This window comes from Hypanus sabinus, chromosome 2, assembly GCF_030144855.1.
Source record: "Hypanus sabinus isolate sHypSab1 chromosome 2, sHypSab1.hap1, whole genome shotgun sequence".
Classification (NCBI taxonomy): Eukaryota; Metazoa; Chordata; class Chondrichthyes; order Myliobatiformes; family Dasyatidae; genus Hypanus; species Hypanus sabinus.
Window position 1 is genome coordinate 19,710,777 of NC_082707.1, and position 20,343 is coordinate 19,731,119.

General features: G+C 43.1%; 1 protein-coding gene across 2 annotated transcripts in view; it reads left to right on the forward strand.

Moving 5' to 3' along the window:
• The first annotated feature begins 1,751 nt into the window (after positions 1-1,751).
• Positions 1,752-20,343, forward strand: part of LOC132406741 (cysteinyl leukotriene receptor 1-like) — a 24,341-nt gene continuing 5,749 nt past the window's right edge. The window contains exons 1-3 of one of the 2 annotated variants that reach the window (XM_059992678.1): positions 1,752-2,815; positions 5,910-5,951; positions 20,186-20,343. The exon at positions 20,186-20,343 is cut by the window's right edge and continues 5,749 nt beyond it. In XM_059992678.1, the coding sequence (XP_059848661.1) occupies positions 20,195-20,343 (149 nt within the window). In that variant the 5' untranslated portion in view covers positions 1,752-2,815; positions 5,910-5,951; positions 20,186-20,194. The remainder of the gene's footprint in view (positions 2,816-5,909; positions 5,952-20,185) is intronic. The other variant, XM_059992669.1, reaches the window with a different exon arrangement.

Sequence of the window (20,343 nt, forward strand, 5' to 3'; positions counted from 1 at the left end):
ATAGAGGGAGTGTGTGTGTAAGAGAGAGAAAGTGTGAGAGAGAGAGTGTGTGCGTGAGAGTGCTAAAAATTGTATGTGTGTGAAAGGTGTTATGTGAGAATTGGATAAAGAGTGCATGTATGAGAGTGAGTGAGAGAGAGAGAGAAAGTGTGTGTGAGAGAGAAAGAGAATGTGTGTGTGAAAGACAATGCGTGTGAAGGATAAAGAGTGTGTGTGTCTGAGTGAAAGAGTCTGTGTGTTAGTGAAAAAACTCTGAGAGAGTGTGTGTGTGAGAGAGAGAAAGGGTCTGTGTGATAGTGAGGAAAAACTGTGTGAGAGTGTGTGTGAGAGAGTGTATGTTTATGTGTGTGTGTGTGTGAGAGAGAGAGAAAGTGCGTGGTTGTGAGAGAGCTTGTGTGGGAAAGAGTGACAGAAAATGTGTGTGCGTGGGAGATAGAGAAGGAATGTGTGAGAGCGTGTGAAAGAGAGTGTATGTGTGGGAGAGAGAGATAGAGTGTGTGTGAGACAGAGAGAAAGTGTGAGTGAAGGAGTATGTCGGTGTGTCAGAGAGAGAGTGAAAGTGAGTCTGTGAGAGACAGAGAAAGAGTGTGTGTGACAGAAAAAGTATATGTGTGCATGTGTGTGAGCGAGATAGTATGTACAACAGGATAGTCAATATAACATAGAAATACAGTTGTGTCAGCATGAATTACTCAGTCTGATAGCCTGGTGGAAGAAGCCTGTTGGTCCTGGCTTTTATGCTGTGGTACCATTTCCCGTATGGTGGCAGCTGGAACAGTTTGTGGTTGGGGTAACTCGGGTCTCCACTGATCCTTCAGGCCCTTTTTACACACCTGTCTTTGTACGTTTCCTGTCTGCACCACTCTCTGCAGATTAAGTTCTCATACCAGGCAGTGATGCAGCCAGTCAGGATGCTCTCAATGGTGCCCTTGGAGAAAGTTCATAGAATTTGGGAGGTCATGCCAAATGTCTTCAGCTGTCTGAGGTGTAAGAGGCGCTGTTGTGCCTTTTTCACCACACAGCCAGTATGTACAGACCTCGTGAGATTCTCGGTGACATTTATGTCAAGGAACTTAAAGCTGTTTAACATCTTAACCCCAGGTCCATTGATGTCAATAGGGGTGAGTCTGTCTCCATTCCTCCTGTAGTCCACAACCAGCTCCTTTGTTTTTGCGACATTGAGGGAGAAATTGTTTTCTTGACACCCCTGTATCAGGGTGATGACTTCCTCTCTGTCAGCTGTCTCATTATTATCTTAGATTAGGCCAATCGTCAGCAAATTTATTTAGCAGATTGAAGCTGTGGGAGGCGACACAGTCATGTGTGTACAGAGAGAAAAGGAGGGGGCTTAGGGCAGCCCTGAGGGGCACCTGTGTTGGGGGTCAGAGGGGCAGAGGTGAGGGAGCCCACTCTTACCACCTGCCGGTGATCTGACAGGAAGTCCAGGATCCAGCTGCACAAAGCGGGGTCAAGGCCGAGGTCTCTGAGCTTTCTGTCGAGCCTGGAGGGAATTATGGTTTTGAATGCTGAACTGTGGTCCAAGAACAGCATCCCTCTTCTCCAGATGTGTAAGGACAGTGTGTAAAGCTGTGGCAATTGTGTCGTCTGTTGATCGATTGTGTCAGTAGGCAAATTGTAGGGCATCCAGTGTGGGTGGCAGCATACTGTAGATATAGTCCTTGACCAGCCTCTCAAAACATTTGTTTATTATTGAGGTGAGTGTGACAGGACTCAAGTTGTTCAGTCATGTTACCTTGGTCTTTTTAGGTACAGGGACAATGGTGGATGTTTTGAAGCAGGAGGGCACTCTACACTGAGAGGGATTGTGTGTGTGTGTGAGAGTTAGAGAAAGAGTATGTGTGAGAGTGTGTGAGAGAGAGAAATTGTGTGTGAGTCTAAGAAGAAATGTGTGAGGCAAAGAGAGTGGGTATGTGTCAGAGAGAGAGAACATGTGCGTGTGAGAGTGTGTGTATGTGATAGGGAGAGAGTGTGTGTGTGAGAGAGAAAGCTGTATCTTTGTGAGAGAGAGAAAGTGTGTGTGTCAGAGACAGAAAAAGATTGTGTGAGAGAGAGTGTGTGTGTGTTTGAGAGAGAGACAGAAGGTTTGTGTGTGAGTGAGAAAGGGTGTGTGTGAGAGAGACAGAAGGTTTGCGTGTGAGTGAGAAAGGGTGTGTGTGAGAGAGACAGAAGGTTTGCGTGATATAGAGAGAATATGGTGAGTGAGAGAGAAAGTGTGTGTGAGAGAGAGAGAGTGTGAATGAGGGTGTGTGTGTTTGAGAGGATTTTTGTGTGTGAGAGAGTGAAAGATAGTGTATGTGTGAGAAAGAACAAAATTGTGTGTGCATGTGAAAGAAAAAATGTATGAAAGATAGAGTGTGTGTGTGTGTGTGTGTCTGAGAGTGTGTTTGTGTGTGTATGCGTGTGTACGTGGCTGTGACTGTGTGTGTGTGTATATGAGTGTGTGTGTGTGTGTGTGTGTGTGCGTGTGTGTGTGTGTGTGTGCGCGCGTGTATCTAGCAGGATCTGTGCTAAAGTGTGTTTCTGAGATTAATTGCATTGCAGGGATGCGTTAAGCATCTTTCACAATTCGCTGTTCCCCTTATTTCTCTGCACCATATGTCAGTGCAGTGTACCCTAGATACGGTTGCTGTGTGTGGGTGGGGACTGAGCAGTTCCTCACATTGCTATCACTCAAATAAATAGCAGCAGAGCAATGCTGAGAGGTGGAAGTGGAACTGTAATTGGTTTCGAGCAGAACACACACAACTGCCAGCAGCTGTTCGACAACTCTACTCACACGGAGGCCACCTGAATTGTGAGTTCCAGCTTTTGTAACATACTGAGTGTAACGCAATACTGATTAACCTGCTTGCTTGATCTCGGAACAGTGCATGGTGAACGGGATTATTGATTACTGCGTTTTTAAGGATTGCTGGAAACATGTTACCAGGGATCTTTGGATGCTATATCATTGAATAGAGCCCTTCAGCCCATCAAACCTATATTATCTCTTCAGATTTACTGGGAAATTAACCCCACTCCTCTGCTCTGTCTCCAAAGCCCCATAATCTCTTTTTCTTCATGTATTTATCAAATTGCACTTGAAAGCTATTTGTGAATCTGCCTCAACTGTTTTTTCTCACATTACGATATGTTCACAGTTTAAGTACAAAGTACTTATATGTAACGATATACTACACTGAGATTCTTTTTCTTATGGGCATTCAGTGTAGAACAAATAAATACCATGGAATCGGTGAAAAATTACACACAAAAAACTGATCAACAACTAATGTGCAAAAGAAGACAAACTGTAGAAATAGAAATAAAGAGATATTAATTAACTAACAAATAAACAAACAAACAAATAAATAGATGGATGATGCTGAGAAAATGAGTTGCAGAGTCCTCGAAAATCAGCCCATATGTCGTGGAATCAGTTCAGAGTTGAGTTGAGTGAAGTTATCCATACTGGTTCAGGAGCCTAGTGGCTAAAGGGTAATAACTATTCCTGAACCTGGTGGTGTGGGACCTAAGGCTCCTTCCCGGTGGTAGCAGCGAAAAGAGAGCCTGGCCTGGATGGGGGTTCCTTGATGATGGATGCTGTTTGTTTGTGACAGTGCTCCTTGTAGATGTTCTCAGTGGTGACAAGACCTTTGCGTGGTATGGACTGTGTGCATTACAATACAAACTCTCCAATTTCAATCCAGTCCTAATCATCTACAGCCCATGAACTCTGTTAATTGATCCTTACAGATGCAATTTGTGATAAAGCTTGGGCAAAAGCTCATTTTCCATTTCAAAGCACCTTCATGGCAGTTTCGGAAACCAATATTTTGCCCTTCCAAAAAGTGACTTAAATTTGTGATCAAGGAAACATACAAAAGGCCAGTTTTAGATAGTGTTGTTAAGACTACTTCAAATTTTATGTTAGGGAACATAAACTGAAGAATACTACGGACCCTGGAAATCCAGAGTAACGGGCACAAGCGTAGAGGTGAGCATGCTTTACCGTACAGGCAACCCCGGTTCAACTCCTGCCGCTGCCTGTAAGGAGTTTGTACATTCTCCCTGACTGAGGGTGCTTCCTTCACATGCTCTGGTTTACTCCCATGGTCCAAAGACATGCCGCTTGGTAGGTCAATTGGTCATTGTAACATGTCCTGTGATTGGGCTAGGTTTAGATTGGGAGATTGCTGGGTGGTCTGACTCGAAGGGTCTATTCCGTACTGTATGTCAATAAATAAATAAATTCAGCAAGTCAGACAGTATCTATGGACCGAAATAAAGAGTTGATGTGTCGGGCTGAGTCCCTCATCAGGACTGGAAAGGAAGGGGGAAGAAGAACCCTTCTGTTTTAGTCCTGAGGAAGGGTCTTAGTCCAGCATGTCAACACTTTGTTCTTTTATTTTTCTTTCCAGTCCTGATGAAAGGTCTCGGCCCAAAATGCCATCTCTTTATTGATTTCCATGGATGCTGCCTGACCTGCCGAGTTCCTCCAGCATTTTGTGTCTATTATGTTAGGGAAGGTGGTAGGTAGGCTAAAATCTACAATAATGTAAGTATAGGTACTGAATCGGCAAATGACTGGACCTCCTTGTCACTGGAGCAAGAGCTTGCACTAGCAAGTCCTTTGTATAATAGGTGCACACATCCACAATGTGTCAAAAACTCCACATTCAGCCCAAATCAGAATCTGAATCAGAATTAGGTTTATTATTATTAATATATTTAGTGAAATTTGTTATTTTGTGGCAGCAATACTGTGCAAGATGTAAAAAGTTAATAAAAGTTACAAAGTGAATAAGTGGTGTAGAAGAGGAATAAGATGGATTGTGAAATATTGAAACGTTAGCTCTTTATAAGCACATGGGTTCATTTATGACCTGCATCTTCCACTCTTGACAACACAAGTAAAATGAGGGAGGAATGCAACAGGTCAGGCAGCATCCATGGATAGGAATAAACAGTCGACGCTTCAGGCTAAGTCCCTTCATCACGACTGGTAAGGTACGGGAGAAGGGGAGAGGGCAGAATAAGGTGTGGAGAAGGGAAGGAGTACAGGCTTAATGGTGATAGGTGAAGCCAGGCGAAGGAGAAGATGTGTGGGGTGGCATGATGAAGTCAGAAGCTGGGAGGTGATAGGTGGGAGAGGTAAAGGTCTGAAAGAGGAGGAATCTGATAGGAGAGACAAGTGGACCATGGAAGAAAGGGTAAGAGGAGGGGAACCAGCAGGGGCTGATAGGCAGCAGTAAGAAGGGGGCCAGAACAGAGAATGCCACTCTTAAACAGAGGTAAGTAACCATCCTCAACCTTGAGAAAAGAAGGAGCAGACATAAAAGATATGTATGTTAAAGAGACTAGGGAGAGTAGAAAAGATTCGGGGTTAACTGACACAAACTCATGACTCTGGCTTGTAGGAATGTCTGAATGAAAGAGCTAGTTTCACAATCAAAAGGTCATGGTAAAAAAATGTTTCAGAAACAAGTGGAGCAACACTAGGGCTAGGCGGCCTGGTAGTGTGGCAATTGGCATAATGCCCACAAGCCAGGATCAATCTCTCCCACTGTCTGTAAGGTGTACATCCTCCCTGTGGGCTTCCTCAGGGTGCTCCGACTTCAGGTTAGTTAGTTAATTGGGTGTTCTTGGACCTGTTACTGTGCTGTATCACTAATTAAATACTGTTGCAATTAAATTGGACTGTCCACTTGCACTAACAATGCTCTGTAGGAAACATGCTGCCCTGCTCTCATGCCTGAGGCTGAATGCTTACTTTAACATCGTCACAGGATGTCCAGCTTTTTTTTAAACTCTCCTCTGAGTAACTTGGCTCAGCAATTTCAACAACAGACGATTGTAAGCTTGCACTCTCACCGAGTTCCTAAACTTTCGCAATGTTCCTTCCACAGTCCGCAAGAAGCTCAAACAGCATCTGTTTAATTTATTCAAAGGTGAGACACAGACTGGGGCAATAATGCACATGTGATTTATGGGTCAATAACATTGTACATATTGACATGTACTATATTACTTCCTGTTTTTTTTAAACATAAACTAACTCGACATTTTCACTATGTAACTGGGTCACCGATTTCTGCTCTTGTCATTTTGTGACGCCTTGGCTATTTAGAACACAGTACAGGTACTTGTGCCGGTGATGTCGCAGTCTACTCTAAAATCAATCTTGCCTTTCCCTTGTGCTTAGCCCTCCATTTTCCTATCATCCGTGTGCCCTCCTAAGAGTTCCTCAAATGCCCCTAATGTATCTGTCTCCACCACCACTCCTGGCACTAACCACTCTCTGTACATGTAAAAATCTTACCTCTGACATCCCTTCCAATTACCTTAAAATTATCCCCTTCCTTCCCCCCTCCCCAGTACTAACCTTTGCTTCCTTGCGAAGAGGCCTTTGCTATTCACTCGATCACTGCCTCCATCCATCTCGTACACCTGATTTCTGCTAGCAAAAGTCTTCTAATGTCCACAAAACAAGGTAGCATGGCAGCTGGCGTAACACTATTACAGCTAAGGGAGCTCTGGACTTCGAAGTTCAATTCTGGCAATGTCTGTGAACAGTTGGTAGGTTCTCCCTGTGAACCTCATGGGTTTCCACCAGCTGCTCCAGTTCCCTCCCACAGTCCAAAGACGTACCAGTTGGTAGGTTCATTGGTCATCGTAGATGGTCCTGTGATGAGGCTAAGGTTAAATTGGGGGGTTGCTGGGCAAGGTAGCTGATTGGGACACAAGGGCTTGTTCTGAACCTCTCTTTAAAAGCTAATTAATTAACTCTCTTTACTCTGTCTGATGGGGCCTCTTATAAGGTGGTCTGAGAAAGGTAGCCACTGCAGTGTTCTGTCTGGATGTTTTGAACTCGATTGTATATAGTCAGATTGAAGCAACAGGGAGGCCTCTCTCTGCACACTTCACTATTTTTATTTCCTTTCCAAAGGAGCTTTATTCGGTGAATGGAGCATACCACTGTTTACCAATTCAAATTATAACACAGTCATAGAATAATCACAGAGTCATAGATCGCTACAGCGCAGATACAGGCTATTGGGCCAATCTATTACATGCCGACCTGCACCCAGATCATATCACTCCATAACACTCCCATTTATGTACATTTCTGAATTGCTCTTAAACGTGAAATCAAACATACATCCACCACTTCTGCTGGCAGCTGATTCCACACTCTCACCACCCTCTGAGTGAAGAAGCTTCCCCTCATGATCCCCTTAACCATTTCACCTTTCACCCTTAACCCATGACTTCTGGCTCTAGACTCACCCAAGCTCAGTGGAAAAAAGTCTGCTTGCGTTTACCCTGTCTATAGCCCTCATAATTTTGTCACCTCTGAGCAGAATGCGCTCCAGTCCCTGGGGCACCCACCTGTCCAGAAATCCCCCATGGCACCCACGAATAAAGGAGCAGGCAATCAGCTCAGGCAGCATTCTCAACCGCCTGACACCAAACTAGGGGATGTCCCAACCTACCCACGCCCCTCTGAAACTGGTGACCAAAGATCAGGAGTGTGTGGCTGAAGTGCAGCCAAAGCTTAAGAAGCAGCCCCTTCAGATACTCAGATAGAGACCCCAACCTCTAACATGATGCACTGAATGCTCCCAGGCACAGAAATGACAGGGTGCTGGGAAACTTCATTCACTCAGCCATTAACCTATCGAATATTGAGAAGCCTAGATGTTACCTACAGTGAGGGAATCTATGATCAGAGGACACAGCCTCAGAATACAGGGATGTCCCTTTAGATGAGGAGAAGTTTCTTTAGCCAGAGAATGGTGGATCATTGCCACAGATGATTGTGGAGACCACTTCATTTGGGTATATTTAAGGTGGAGGTTCATACGTTTCTGATTAATAAGAGTGTCAGTGGTTGTGGGTGAAGGCAGGAGAATGGAGTTCAGAGGGATAATAAATCAATCATGACTCGATGGGCCAAATAGCTCCTATATATTGTGGTCTTTGAGTCATCTCAGCGTACCAGAAGGACCAACAAGACTTTAGAGCTGGCCTTCCCAGCAAGGACTGACAAAATCTACCAAGTAAAATGATGACAGCCACACCCTATCTTTTATCTGAGTGTAATTTTTCTCTGTTTTAGTCAGTGTGTCTTGAAATCAAGGCTACTGTTCAGATGAGGCTAATCACCACCCGGGCTCTCAAACTGAAATCAGCACAGGCAAGATTTAGCATTTGGCTATCCCTGTTTCAACTTGAGGCCTTTATCTGCACAGATCACCTATGTTTGTTAATCTTTTCACATTGTCAAAGTTAATCTTCCTTTAATAATTAACAAAATAAAGTCAACACAGTGACATTGTTGGCTTGGTACTGGATGATCTCTGAAAACGACTGGAGCTCAGGAGCATAATCAGATTTTTTTTTCTTGGCTCTGAGAATGTCGTCAATACCCCTGCTGCCTGTAAGGAGTTTGTACCTCCTCCCCATGACTGCATGGGTTTCCTCCGAGTGCTCCATTGTCCTCCAACAGTCCAAAGATGTACCAGTTGGTAGGTTAATTGGTCATTACACAATTGTCCTGTAATTAGTCTAGGAATAAATTAGGGAATTGCTGGGTGCCATGGCTCATGGGGCTGGAAGGGCCTATTCTGCGCTGTTTCTCAACAAATAAACTTTCCCTTCAGTTGGTGAGGTTTTCCTTCACGAAGACTCCCTTGCTTCTTTTAACCCTGACGTTCCTTTGATGAAATCCGCTGATCACTTTCTTGAATATTTTTCTTATCTGTTATAACTAGAGCATCTTTCAGATCACACCAACAATGCTGGACTTTCAGCCACATCCTATGTGAGATTTCCCAGAAGGTACCTGGTGATTGTTTTCTCCACATGGTAGTTTAGTATGCCAGCACAACCCCTTGGGGATGTTAATTATTAAGCTGTATTAGTTTTACTTGTCAAAACTCCATTGCCACTTTGTAAGGTATATCTGCACACCTACTCGTTAATGCAAATATCTAAGCAATCAATCATGTGGCTCTTGCTACAATGAATCATGTATTGTAACTCAATACAGAAAGGCATGCAGGCATGGTCAAGAGGTTCAGTTGTAGTTCAGAGCAAACATCGGAATGGGGAAGAAATGTGATCTAGGTGACTTTGGCCGTGGAATGACTGTTAGTGCCAGATGGGGTGGTTTGAGTATCTCAGGAACTGCTGATCTCCTGGGATTGTCATGCACAACAGTCTCTAGCGTTTACAGAGAATGATGCAATAAACAAATAAAAGAAAACAAAATATGTCTAGTGAGCGGCATTTGCAAGAAAAAAAGTGTCTTGTTAACGAGAGAGGTCAAAGGAGGATGGGCAGACTGGTTCAACTGGCAGGAAGGGAATAGTAACTCAAATAACCATGGCGTTACAGCAGGGTGTGCAAAAGAGCATCTCTGAATGCACAACACATCAAACCTCGAAGTGGATGGGCTACAGCAGCAGAAGACCATGAGCATACACTCAGTGGGCACTTTATTAGTCATCTCCTGTACCTAATGAAGTGGCTACTGAGTGTATTTTCATGAGGGTATAGTATGAAACTGTACTAACTTCCTGAAGCTAACGTTGGTTGTCCATTATATTTGGTGATGGCAGATTTGTGTAGTTCTATGATGCACAGCTTATGAAGAAATCTGTGTAGGAGTTTTTAAAGTGGAAAAACTATTGCACTGGGGCAGTTCAGCTGTCTTGACCTCAGAAATCTGGGTCCAGTGGTACAAGTAATCATCACAACTTGGGTCTCCCTTGGGGTACAGTGGATGACCATGACGTCTGTGCCTTATCGTGCCCTTTGTTCTCCAACAAGCATTGCAGAAACATCTCCCTGGCCATTGGATCTCACTGTTGATATTATTTGCACAGCCCACAAATCTATAACCTAAAACCTTAGACCATGTAATGAGTTGATCTGTATAGACTGTCGGCAAGACCAGCTTTCCACTGTATCTCAGTACGTGTGAGAATAAAAAAACAATACCAACATTAACATGCTTGAGACACATCCCCGCTAAATGCATTCGTCTTCAATTTCCACCAACTTCGCTCTCACCAGTTCATAAAGTGAGTCACTACAACAGCAGCCCTGACTTTCCTGTGTTAGAGGACCACTCAATACTTTATTCCTAATATTTTCAGGATCTCAGATAAACTATATTCTCATCTATAATGTGTTCCTTTATAATGACACTGGCCATGCATGTCTCTTGCTCCAATGAAGCAGTCAGCAGCTGTGTGAATATACAGTACACATTAACATCTTGTTTATGCATGTTATATTATATGCATATGCATATTAACATTGGTAGCAAACAAGGTAATATATCTGCCTCAGTGCTGTGTAAGCATCCAGACTTTGGTTTTCTACTGTCTGTACTTTCATAAATTTGGCTTGTTGTCCTCCAAGTATGGGTCACAACCTGATATCTCAGCCATCCCTTTTCCCCACAGACACTGCCTGACCCATTGAATTCCTTTATCTGTTGCTCCAGAATACGACTTTGCACATCTCCTTGTTAAATTCTGCTTGGTTCAGCATACACAGAATATGTGCCCTTGCTATCTACAATTGAAATCGTTTGCTGATAAAAGCTAGCATTGCCACTGTAGATCAATTTCCCACGCTCATATAACCTAGATTTGACACTGAAGCTCCTAGCTTTGGTTACTACATTACCGGTACACTAACACGCAACTATATGTGTTGTGTGTGACACTATCGTTCCTTCATTATGTGCTGTGTCATATGACATCATGGTCTTTCCATAACTATGATTGTTCTAGTCAAATTTTTCTACAGAAATGGTTTGCCATTGCCGCCTTCTGGGAAATGTCTGTACAAGATGGGTGACCCCAGCCATTATCAATACTCTTCAGACATTGTCTATCTGGTGTCAGTGGCTGCATAACCAGGACTTGTGATTTGCTCATACAACTGTCTGCCACCTGCTGCCATGGCTTCACATGACAGGGGGAGGGGCTAAGAAGGTGCTACACCTTGCCCAAGGGTGAGCTGCAGGCTAGTGGAGAGAAGCATCTCATTATATCTCCTTTGGTGGAGATGTGCCTCCACCCTGCCACCCTGTGTGACACTATCTGTGCTGTGTTTTACACCTTGGCTGCAGAGGAACGATGTTTTGCTTTGCTGTATGAGTGTGTATGGTTGAATGACAATGGACTTGATCTTGAACTACAACTCCTCACACTAGCTGAAATTCACTCCAGTCTTTTCCATCATTAGTGCATGTGGAGAGGATGTTTCATATAGTTGGGAAATCTCAGACAAGAGCACACTGCCTCAGAATAAAGGGACGTCCTTTTAGAACAGAGATGAGGAGGAATTTCTTTAGCCAGAGGGTGGTGAATTCATTGTTACGGATGGCTTCACTGGGTATATGTAAAGTGGAGGATGATAGGTCCATGATTAGTAAGGAGCCAAAGGTTAAGGGGAGAAGGGAGGAGAATGGGGTTAAGAGAGATAGTAATTGCCATGATGGAATGATGAAGCAGACTTGATGGACTGAATGGTCTAATTCTGCTCCTGTGCCTTATGCTCAAACATTACATCTGGCAAGATTTCTAAATTAAATGGGATTTATTCATCAGCTAATAAGTATCTGACATAAATTGGGGAAATGCTTTGTCAAGCACTTTTGCGTTATCTGAAACAAGCGGGACTCTCTGTTGACCAACCATTTTAATTCCAATCCCAATTCCCAGTGCAACATGCCATTGCTTGGCATCCTCTGCTGCCGTGATGAGCCCAGTCTCAGCTTCAAGGAAAAACACCTCCTACTCCGTCTGGTAGCCTCCAACCTGACAGCATGCACATCAACTTCTCCCCTCCCCCTTCTTTCTTCTTCCTTTTTTTCATTCTGGCTCCACTTTTACATGGTAGCATAATAGTTAGCACAATGCTTTACAGTAGTAATGATCGGGGTTCAATTCCCACCGCTGTCTCCCCGTGACCAGATGGATTTCCTCCGGGTGCTCTGATTTCCTCCCGAAGTCCAAAGGCATACCAGTTGGTAAGTTAATTGTTCATTGTAAATTTTAGAAACATAGAAAACCTACAGCACAATACAGGCCCTTTGGCCCAAAAAGCTGTGCCGAACATGTCATTACTTTAGAAATTACCTATGGCTACCCATGGCCCTTTATTTTTCTAAGCTCCATGTACCTATCAAGGAGTCTCTTAAAAGACCCTATCGTATCCAACTCTACCACCATCGCCAGCAGCCCATTCCACGCACTCACCACTCTCTGTGTAAAAACTTACCCCTGACATCTCCTCTGTACCTACTTCCATGCACCTTAAACCTGTGCCCTCTCGTGTTAGCCAGTTCAGCCCTGGGAAAAAAAGACTCTGACTATCCACAAGATCAATGTCGCTCATCATCTTCTACACCTTTTCTTTGTGATTAGGCCAGTGTTAAATCAGGGGTTGTGAGAGGCATGGTCTGAAGAGTTGGAATGGTATGTTCCATGTTTACCTATCACTTCGCTTCAGTACCCCTCCTCCATCCCTTTCTCCCACGGTTCATTGCCATGTCCTATCAGATTCCTTCTTCTTCAGTTGACCGTCACCCACCAGCTTCTCACTTCACCCTCCCCTCCTCCACCCACCCACCCATCTATCCCCCATCTGGAGTCATCTATCCTGTGCTCCTTTACCTCTCCCTGCCTACTTATTTCAGCTTCTGACTCCTTCCACTCCAGTCCAGGTGAAGGGACTGAGCCTGAATTGTTGACTGTATGTTGCCCTCCAGAGATGCTGCCTGACATGCTGAGTTCCTCCAGCATTTTGTGGGTGTTACATATCAGTAAGGGTGCAGTCATAGCAGCATGCAACCCGAGACCACAGAGATATTACTTCCCCAATATGGATGCTTGAGATGACAATCTGATCACCAGTTGTCTTTCCTGTCCTCTTCTTCTGGTAACCACTCTTCAAAAGCAACTCAATGAATCACAGGATTATTAAGCAGAGAAGCCACCCATGTGTAAGAGACTAGCAAATTTCTACAAAGGCATAATAGAGAGCATTCTGACTAGTTGCATCGCTGCCTGATATAGAGGCTCAATGCACAGGATCTGTTGAGGATTACAGACTCAATCAGCTCCACCACAGGCACAATCCTCCTTACCTTTGAGGTCTGCTTCAAAGGGTGTCATCTCAAGAAGGCTGAATCCATCACTGAGGAACTTTTAAGACAAGATTGGATAGATTTTTGCATTTTAGGGGAATTAAGGGTTATGGGGAAAAGGCAGGTCAGTGGAGATGAGTTCATGGCCAGATCAGCCATGATCTTATTGAATGGCAGAGCAGGCTCGACGGGCCAAGATGGCGGACTCCTGCTCCTGTTTCTTATGTTCTTATATTCTTACCACCCTGCACATTGCTACCATCAAAGGGAGGTATAGGAACCACACCCAACATTTTAGGAACAGCTTCTTCCCTTCCGCCTTGAGATTTCTGAATGGTCCATGAAGCCATGCACACTATCTCACTACTCTTTTGCACTATGCATTTATATATCTATTTATTTGTTCAGATGTCTGCCTGTCCATTTAATTATTGTAACTTATTGTAATTTTTATGTCTCACACAGTGCCGCTTCCGGAAAATAACACATTTCATGACATGTCAGTGATAATTAATCTGATTCTGATTCATCAGTCTAATCATCGCCATGTCGCTTGACAAGTTCTTATGTGATTATATCTTGAAGGTTGAGACAATCTCTGTTGCTTCACATTGACAGGCAATGAGCTCAACACCCTGAACTGAGTACAGAAACATCTCTTCTTTCTCCTTCTGCAATTTTTTTTGCCCATTCCTTTGAACCCTGGGTTCCTATCTACTCACTGCTTCCCTTTTCTCGATGCACTTGACCTTTTCCACCACCCTCACCAATCCTCTCAACTTCCTCGGCTGCAGAGGGGACAGCTCCTGGACAATTGTAAGGCTGGGATAGAGTGGATGTAGAGAGGATGTTTCCTATGCAGGGGGACTTTAGGAACAGGGGCAGAGACTCAGAATAGAGAGTCATCCCTTTAGAAAGGAGATGAGGAGGAATTTCTTTAGTCAGAGGGTAGTGAATCTGTGGAATTCATAGCCACAGATGGAGGCCAAGTCTTAGTATGTTTAAAGCAGAGGTTGACAGGTTCTTGATTAGTAAGGATGTTAAAGGTTATGAGGCGAAGACAGAAGAATGGGGTTGAGAGGGATAATGAATCAGCCATAAATGGCAGAGCAGACTCAATGGACTGAATAGCCTAATTCTGTTCCAAGATTTTATAGTTTTATGAGCTAATTCCAGTGATTTCTTTCACACCTTGTCCTGCATCTTCTCAAAGCCCTTCAGTTTTTTTGCCTGGTTATAGAACTCACTCTCCGCGTGGTAACCAGAATTGGCAGTAAAACCCCTCTTGCGACTTAACCAGTATTTTATAAATATCTAACATAAAGCGCACCTTGATCAATGAAATGAACCTTGACTCAGAATCTTAGCAGCTTATCACCCACACTCTCAATGCACTGTGTTATTCGTGTATTGGTCAAAAAGCGCTTGCAAAAGGTCTACCAGAGTGATGAAAAGTTACTTGTTCCTTCTTACTTCAACAAATTGTTACAATTTGTTAGGTGGGCTAATGGCTGAATCCTCACTCATTTTGTCAGAGGGGTATTTCACCCTATCTTGGTACCGACCGCAATAAGTGCAGCATCTGGGTATATCACCAGCCACCAGATTACTTTTCCCTTTAAGTGGAGGTTCCTTTGCTTATCTTTGTATCTTTATACCCCTGAAAACTTGACCATGAACTGTAAGTTCCTGTTCCTTAAGCAATAAAGTCAATTCTTAAAAATTTGCTGGTTCTCCTCCTGACCACGTGGGTTTACCTCTGAAGCTGTGGTTTCTTCATTAATTGCTTACCGCTAACAGGAAAAAAGTCAAGGGGAGGTTAATGGGGTTGTGGGAAAGAATAGTTTCCAAGAAAACACTTCTGGGAGTAAATCAGTTCTTAGTACTCCGAAGTTGGGGGTCGATCATGGACATTGAGTTCTAGCTGTCGACATGATTCGCATGCAAGTATGTAAGTCAGGGCAGTACAATACGGAGAGCAAGTTTTTGCCCATACAGCAGGCTTCCCCTCTCCACACAGCTGATGAACCGAAAGGAACAGCAGAGATTGATACAGTTAGCACCAGCAGTGCTGCAGGAGTTCTCAGTCAGTGTTGAATCAGTTTTAGGGATTCCGGCTCCAGAGTTTTCCTTAGGGTTTGCTCCTAAAGCCTTCCCCAGGTGTGTGTACAGGTGCAAGACAGCGGAGGTCTGAGATCAGAGTTTTCCTTCTCCTAGCTGAGCTGCCAACCAGGGCTGACAAACCCCATCTGCCTGGAATGACTGGTTTTAAGGTGCCAGTAACCCACTTTTGCCCCTTCTCCTGTCAGGGAAAATCGGTTCTGTGGGACTTGGTAGCTAAACCACGCGTGAAGGCCAGGAGCTGGACTTGGTTGTCAGAGGCTATTTGAGGTGTACACCATTGGAAACATTTAATAGATAGAAGGAGCTTATTCCCATGACCTTCCCCAGCTATGACAACCTCTTAGAAATGGATTATACTAAATGGACTGAATGGTGTTCTATGATGTTAGATTTAGGGAAAGGGAAATCAATTGTGTGCTGGTCTGGTTATATGGTTACACAAAGGAGATGGAGGTTTTGGAAAAGGTAAAGAAGACGTTTACCAGGATGCTTTCTGGATTAGAGATTAGGGGTATAAGGAGAATTTGGACAAACTTGGGTTGTGTTTTCTTGAGAATTAGAGACTGAGTGAAAACTTGATTGGAGTTTAGAAAATTATGAGAGGCATAGATAGCATGGACAATCAGACTCTCTTTCCTAGGGCAGCAATTTCAAACACTAAAGAACATCAGAATCTGTTTCAATTTTACTGACACATGTCATGCAATTTGTTGTTTTGTGGCGGAAGTACATTGCAATACATATTATTCTTTTTAAAACCTGTAAGTTACAATAGCGATGAGGCAAAAAAAAGGACCACTTTAATCTCATCTGACCGGAAAAACTTCTCCCACATCTTTGCAGTATCTTCTAAGTGACGCTTTGCAACACCTGTGCAGGCGAGCGGTACACATGGTGCACATCAGCCAGGTAACACCATCCCTACTGTCAAGTATGGTGGAGGTGGCATCGTGTATCAAAGTCAGATTTAAGCTTCTTTGCTGTTTGCACAAGCACATGCATGCTCACTTGCAAATGACAAGCTTGCAGCAGCATCTCATGCATGCAGCATCAGATAAGCAGCACTTAACTAGAAGTATATAAATTAGACATGAACTTACACAAATTTTACAAGAAAGAAGCTAATTTAAGCAAAGCAAAAGTTCTTTAGTGCAAAGTTATGATGGTGTTGGTGAACTCTCAAGTGCAGTTTGGTTCAAGAACTGACTACTTGAAGGGGAGCAGTTGTTCTTGAAAGCTGGTGGTGTGGGAGTTCAGTATTTCCTGCAAAAAGCTATGAGATGGATCGATTTCCATTAAACGATGAAGCATATGGGGAAATGGAAGGAAAAAGGACTGAAGGAAGTTTGGTTCAACCATGTTCCATTTAAATGCTGCACCAGGTTTGAGGAATGGTGAAATCGGGCTTTCCCCTGATGGTTCATATGGCTTTTTTTAAAGTCACCTACTGTCTCCAAACAGATAATTTGATTTTTATATTGTAGTGTGTGTGTGTGTGTGTGTGTGGATGCTTGCTGAGTACAAATCGACTGACACACGTGCTGCCTGAACATAATGTTTGAACATAGTTGGCAGAAGAGCACTTAGGGATTCTGCTCTGTCATAGGAAGAGGTGCTATAGAAATGCAGGCTTTTCTTTAACACCAGTGCAAGAATGAGAGAATTACCGGAAAGAAAAAGGTTCAAATGCGTGAAAGCCAGACAACAAACTCTTCAACAATAATCAGAGTGTGATTTGGTTATCTTTTGCATAGAAGCACAAATGTGTGTAATGGTCTTTGAAATTTGGCAGCAGAGAAAGATTCAAAGGCATGAAATACTTGATAGCATCACTGAATGTAGAGTCCTGATGAAGGGTCTCGGCCAAAACATCAACTGTACTATTTTCCAGAGATGCTGCCTGGCCAGCTGAGTTCCTCCAGCATTTTGCGCTTGTGCTTGGATTTCCAGCATCTGTAGATTTTCTCTTGTTTGTGATTGGAGTACTATGCTGCAAATTCTCTTCCAGGGATGCCTACCCTGAAGAAGTTTAAATCCTCCCTTCGACAGGAGTTCAGTGAAACCCTTTCTCACTGCTTCCCCTCTGTGATCTCTCCTGTCCTGAGTCCTGATGAAGGATCTCGGCCTGAAGTGTTGACCATACCCTTTTCCATAGATGATGAATGTCCTGCTGAGTTCCTCCAGCATTTTGTGTGTGTTTCACTAAATGTATTATCGGATAGGAACATTTGCAGACACTTCATTTGGTGACCACTTTATTAGTTTGTTAATGCAAGTATTTCATCACCCAGTTATGTGGCAGCAACTCAACGCATAAAACACATGCAGAGTTGTCAAGAAGTTCAGTTATTGTTCGGAGCAAACATCAGTGACTTCGACTGTTAGTGCCAGAATGGGTGGATTCAGTATCTCAGCAAGTACTGATCTCCTGGGATTTTCACACACAACAGTCTCTAGAGTTCACAGAGAATGGCATGAAAAACAAAACAAAAATCTAGTTTCATACATACAATGGTGGAGGAACTCAGCAGGCCAGGCAGCATCTAGGAAAAGAGTATAGTCAACGTTTCATGCTGAAATCATTCGGCAGGTCTCAGAACTTGTCCTGTCAAAGGGTTTTGACCTGAAACATCGACTGTACTCTTTTCCTAGATACTGCCTGGCCTTCTGAGTTCCTCCAGCATATGGTGTGTTGTTCAAATTTCCAGCATCTGCAGCTTTTCTCCTGTTTGTGAAAAAATCCAGTGAGCAGCAATTCTGTGGGCAAAAACACCTTGTTAATAAGAGAGGTCAGAGGAGAATGGCCAGATTGGTTCAAGCTGACAGGAAGGTAATAGTAACTTGAATAACCTTGTGTTACAACAGTGATGTGCAGAAGAGCATCTCTGAATGCACAGCACATTGAACTTTGAAGTGGATGGACAACAGCAGCAGAAAACCACACACATATGCTCAGTGGCCACTATATTAGGTACAGGAGGTACAAAATAAAATGGCCACTGAATGCACGTCAGCAAAATGAGTCTGTGAAGCCTTGTTTCAATGTAACTAGAGTGAAGTAGCTTCTCTTTAGAAAAGAGTGCTGAGTTGAGAGATTAGTGCAAACAGGATGCACATCACCCAGGACATGCTTTTTTTTGCATTGTTGGCATTAAGGAGGAGATATAGAAGCCTGAAATCACACACTCAACATTTCAGGAATTGCCTCTTCCCATCTGTCGTCATATTTCTGAATGGACAATAAACCCATGAATACTATGAAAACCTCAGGCATTTTTCCTCTTTTATTTGCACGACTTATTTAACTCATCTCTTTTCATAGATATGCTTATCATAATTTATGTTTTTTTATTTTTATGTACTGCACTGTACTGCTGCTGCAAAACAACAAATTTCATGAACTTTATCTGTGATATTAAACCTGATTCTGATTGTGATAAGCTTAAGTTCTGTTAATCACATTGACATTCTGTGTGCGCGTTAGTTTGCACATTCTAAAAGGAGATATAAAAGACATGATATTTTGTTTGTTTTTCAAATACTCTTGCTAACTTTTCAATTACTTCTGGAGTGTAATAATGTCAAGAATTATCATTGAAACCTATGGAATATTGGAAGTCCTAGATAGAGTGGACGTGGAGGAGATGTTTCCCATGGTGGAGAAGCCTACCACCAGAGTGTGCAGACTCAGAATACAAGGATGTTCCTTTAGAACAGAGATGAGAAGAAATTTCTTTAGGCAGAGGGTGATGAATCTGTGGAATTCATTGCCACAGGTGGCTGTAGAGGCCAAGTCAATGGGTATATTTAAAGCAGAAGTTGATAGGTTCTTGATTAGTAAGGTAGTTAAGGTTACAGGGAAAAGGTGTGAAAATGGGTTAAGTGGGGTAATGAATCAGACATGATGGAATGGCAGAGCGCACCCAATGGGCCAAATTATCCAATACTGCTCCTTTGCCTTATGGTCTTTTGAATACATAGAGAATGGTGAGATGTGGAGATGTGTCAACAGAAAGGATTAGTTTCTTGGTTTCTTGTTACTAGTTTAATCTGCTTCTATCCCACTGTTGTCAGACTTTTGTAGAGAACTCCTATACAATAACACGGACTCTCGGCCTCACAATCAACCTGATTATCATCTCTAAACTTTATCATTTATCTGCCCTGCACTCTCTTGGTGGCTTTTACACTTTATTCTGCATTGTTATTATTTGACCATATTCTAGCTCAATGTTCTGTATAATGACCTGATCTGTATAAACAATGAGCAAGATAAGCTTCTCACTGTATCTGGGTACATGTGACAATAATAACCCGATACTAGCACCAAATAATTTTGCATAACATCATGGTCTCTAGGGTCTTTTACTGAGTTGCACTGATCTATGTTCTAAGTTTGATATTTTATAACTGCTGGCCTGGAAAAAACCATTGCCCACTTTCAATACAGCACTACAGAAACCCATAGATCTGGCTATGGGGGGAGATGAGGCCACAGTCTAAAATGTTCCCCCAAAATAGGACATGCTATTTTGAATGTCAGCCAGGTTTGGCATGTCCCTTCTCTGAGGATGGGATGTAAATGCATGACTGCATCACCAAACCACTAGTGGTTGGTTCTGGAAGGTGTTTCTAATAAGACAATAAGACATAGGAGCAGAATTGGGCCATTCAGCCCTTCGAGTCTTCTCCGCCATTCCATCAAGGTTGATTTATTATCCCTCTTAACCTCATTCCCCTCCACTCTCCTAGAAACCTTTGAGGCTCTTACTATCAATAACCAATCGGCCTCTGCTTTAAATACACCCAATGGTATGGGCATAATGCCCAAATAAGTACCCAAAGGCATAGGTAAATAATAGACCATCTATTGCTATTTTTCAACAGATACGGAAGATGTTGACTATGATGACCCCTCTCGTAAGTTCTGCCAACGCATCACATGAGAATTCATCGCAGAGGTGCTCTTCGGCGACTGAGTACAAATATATGATCTACTCTACGGTCTACAGCTTCGTGTTTGTCATTGGTCTGGTCTCAAATGT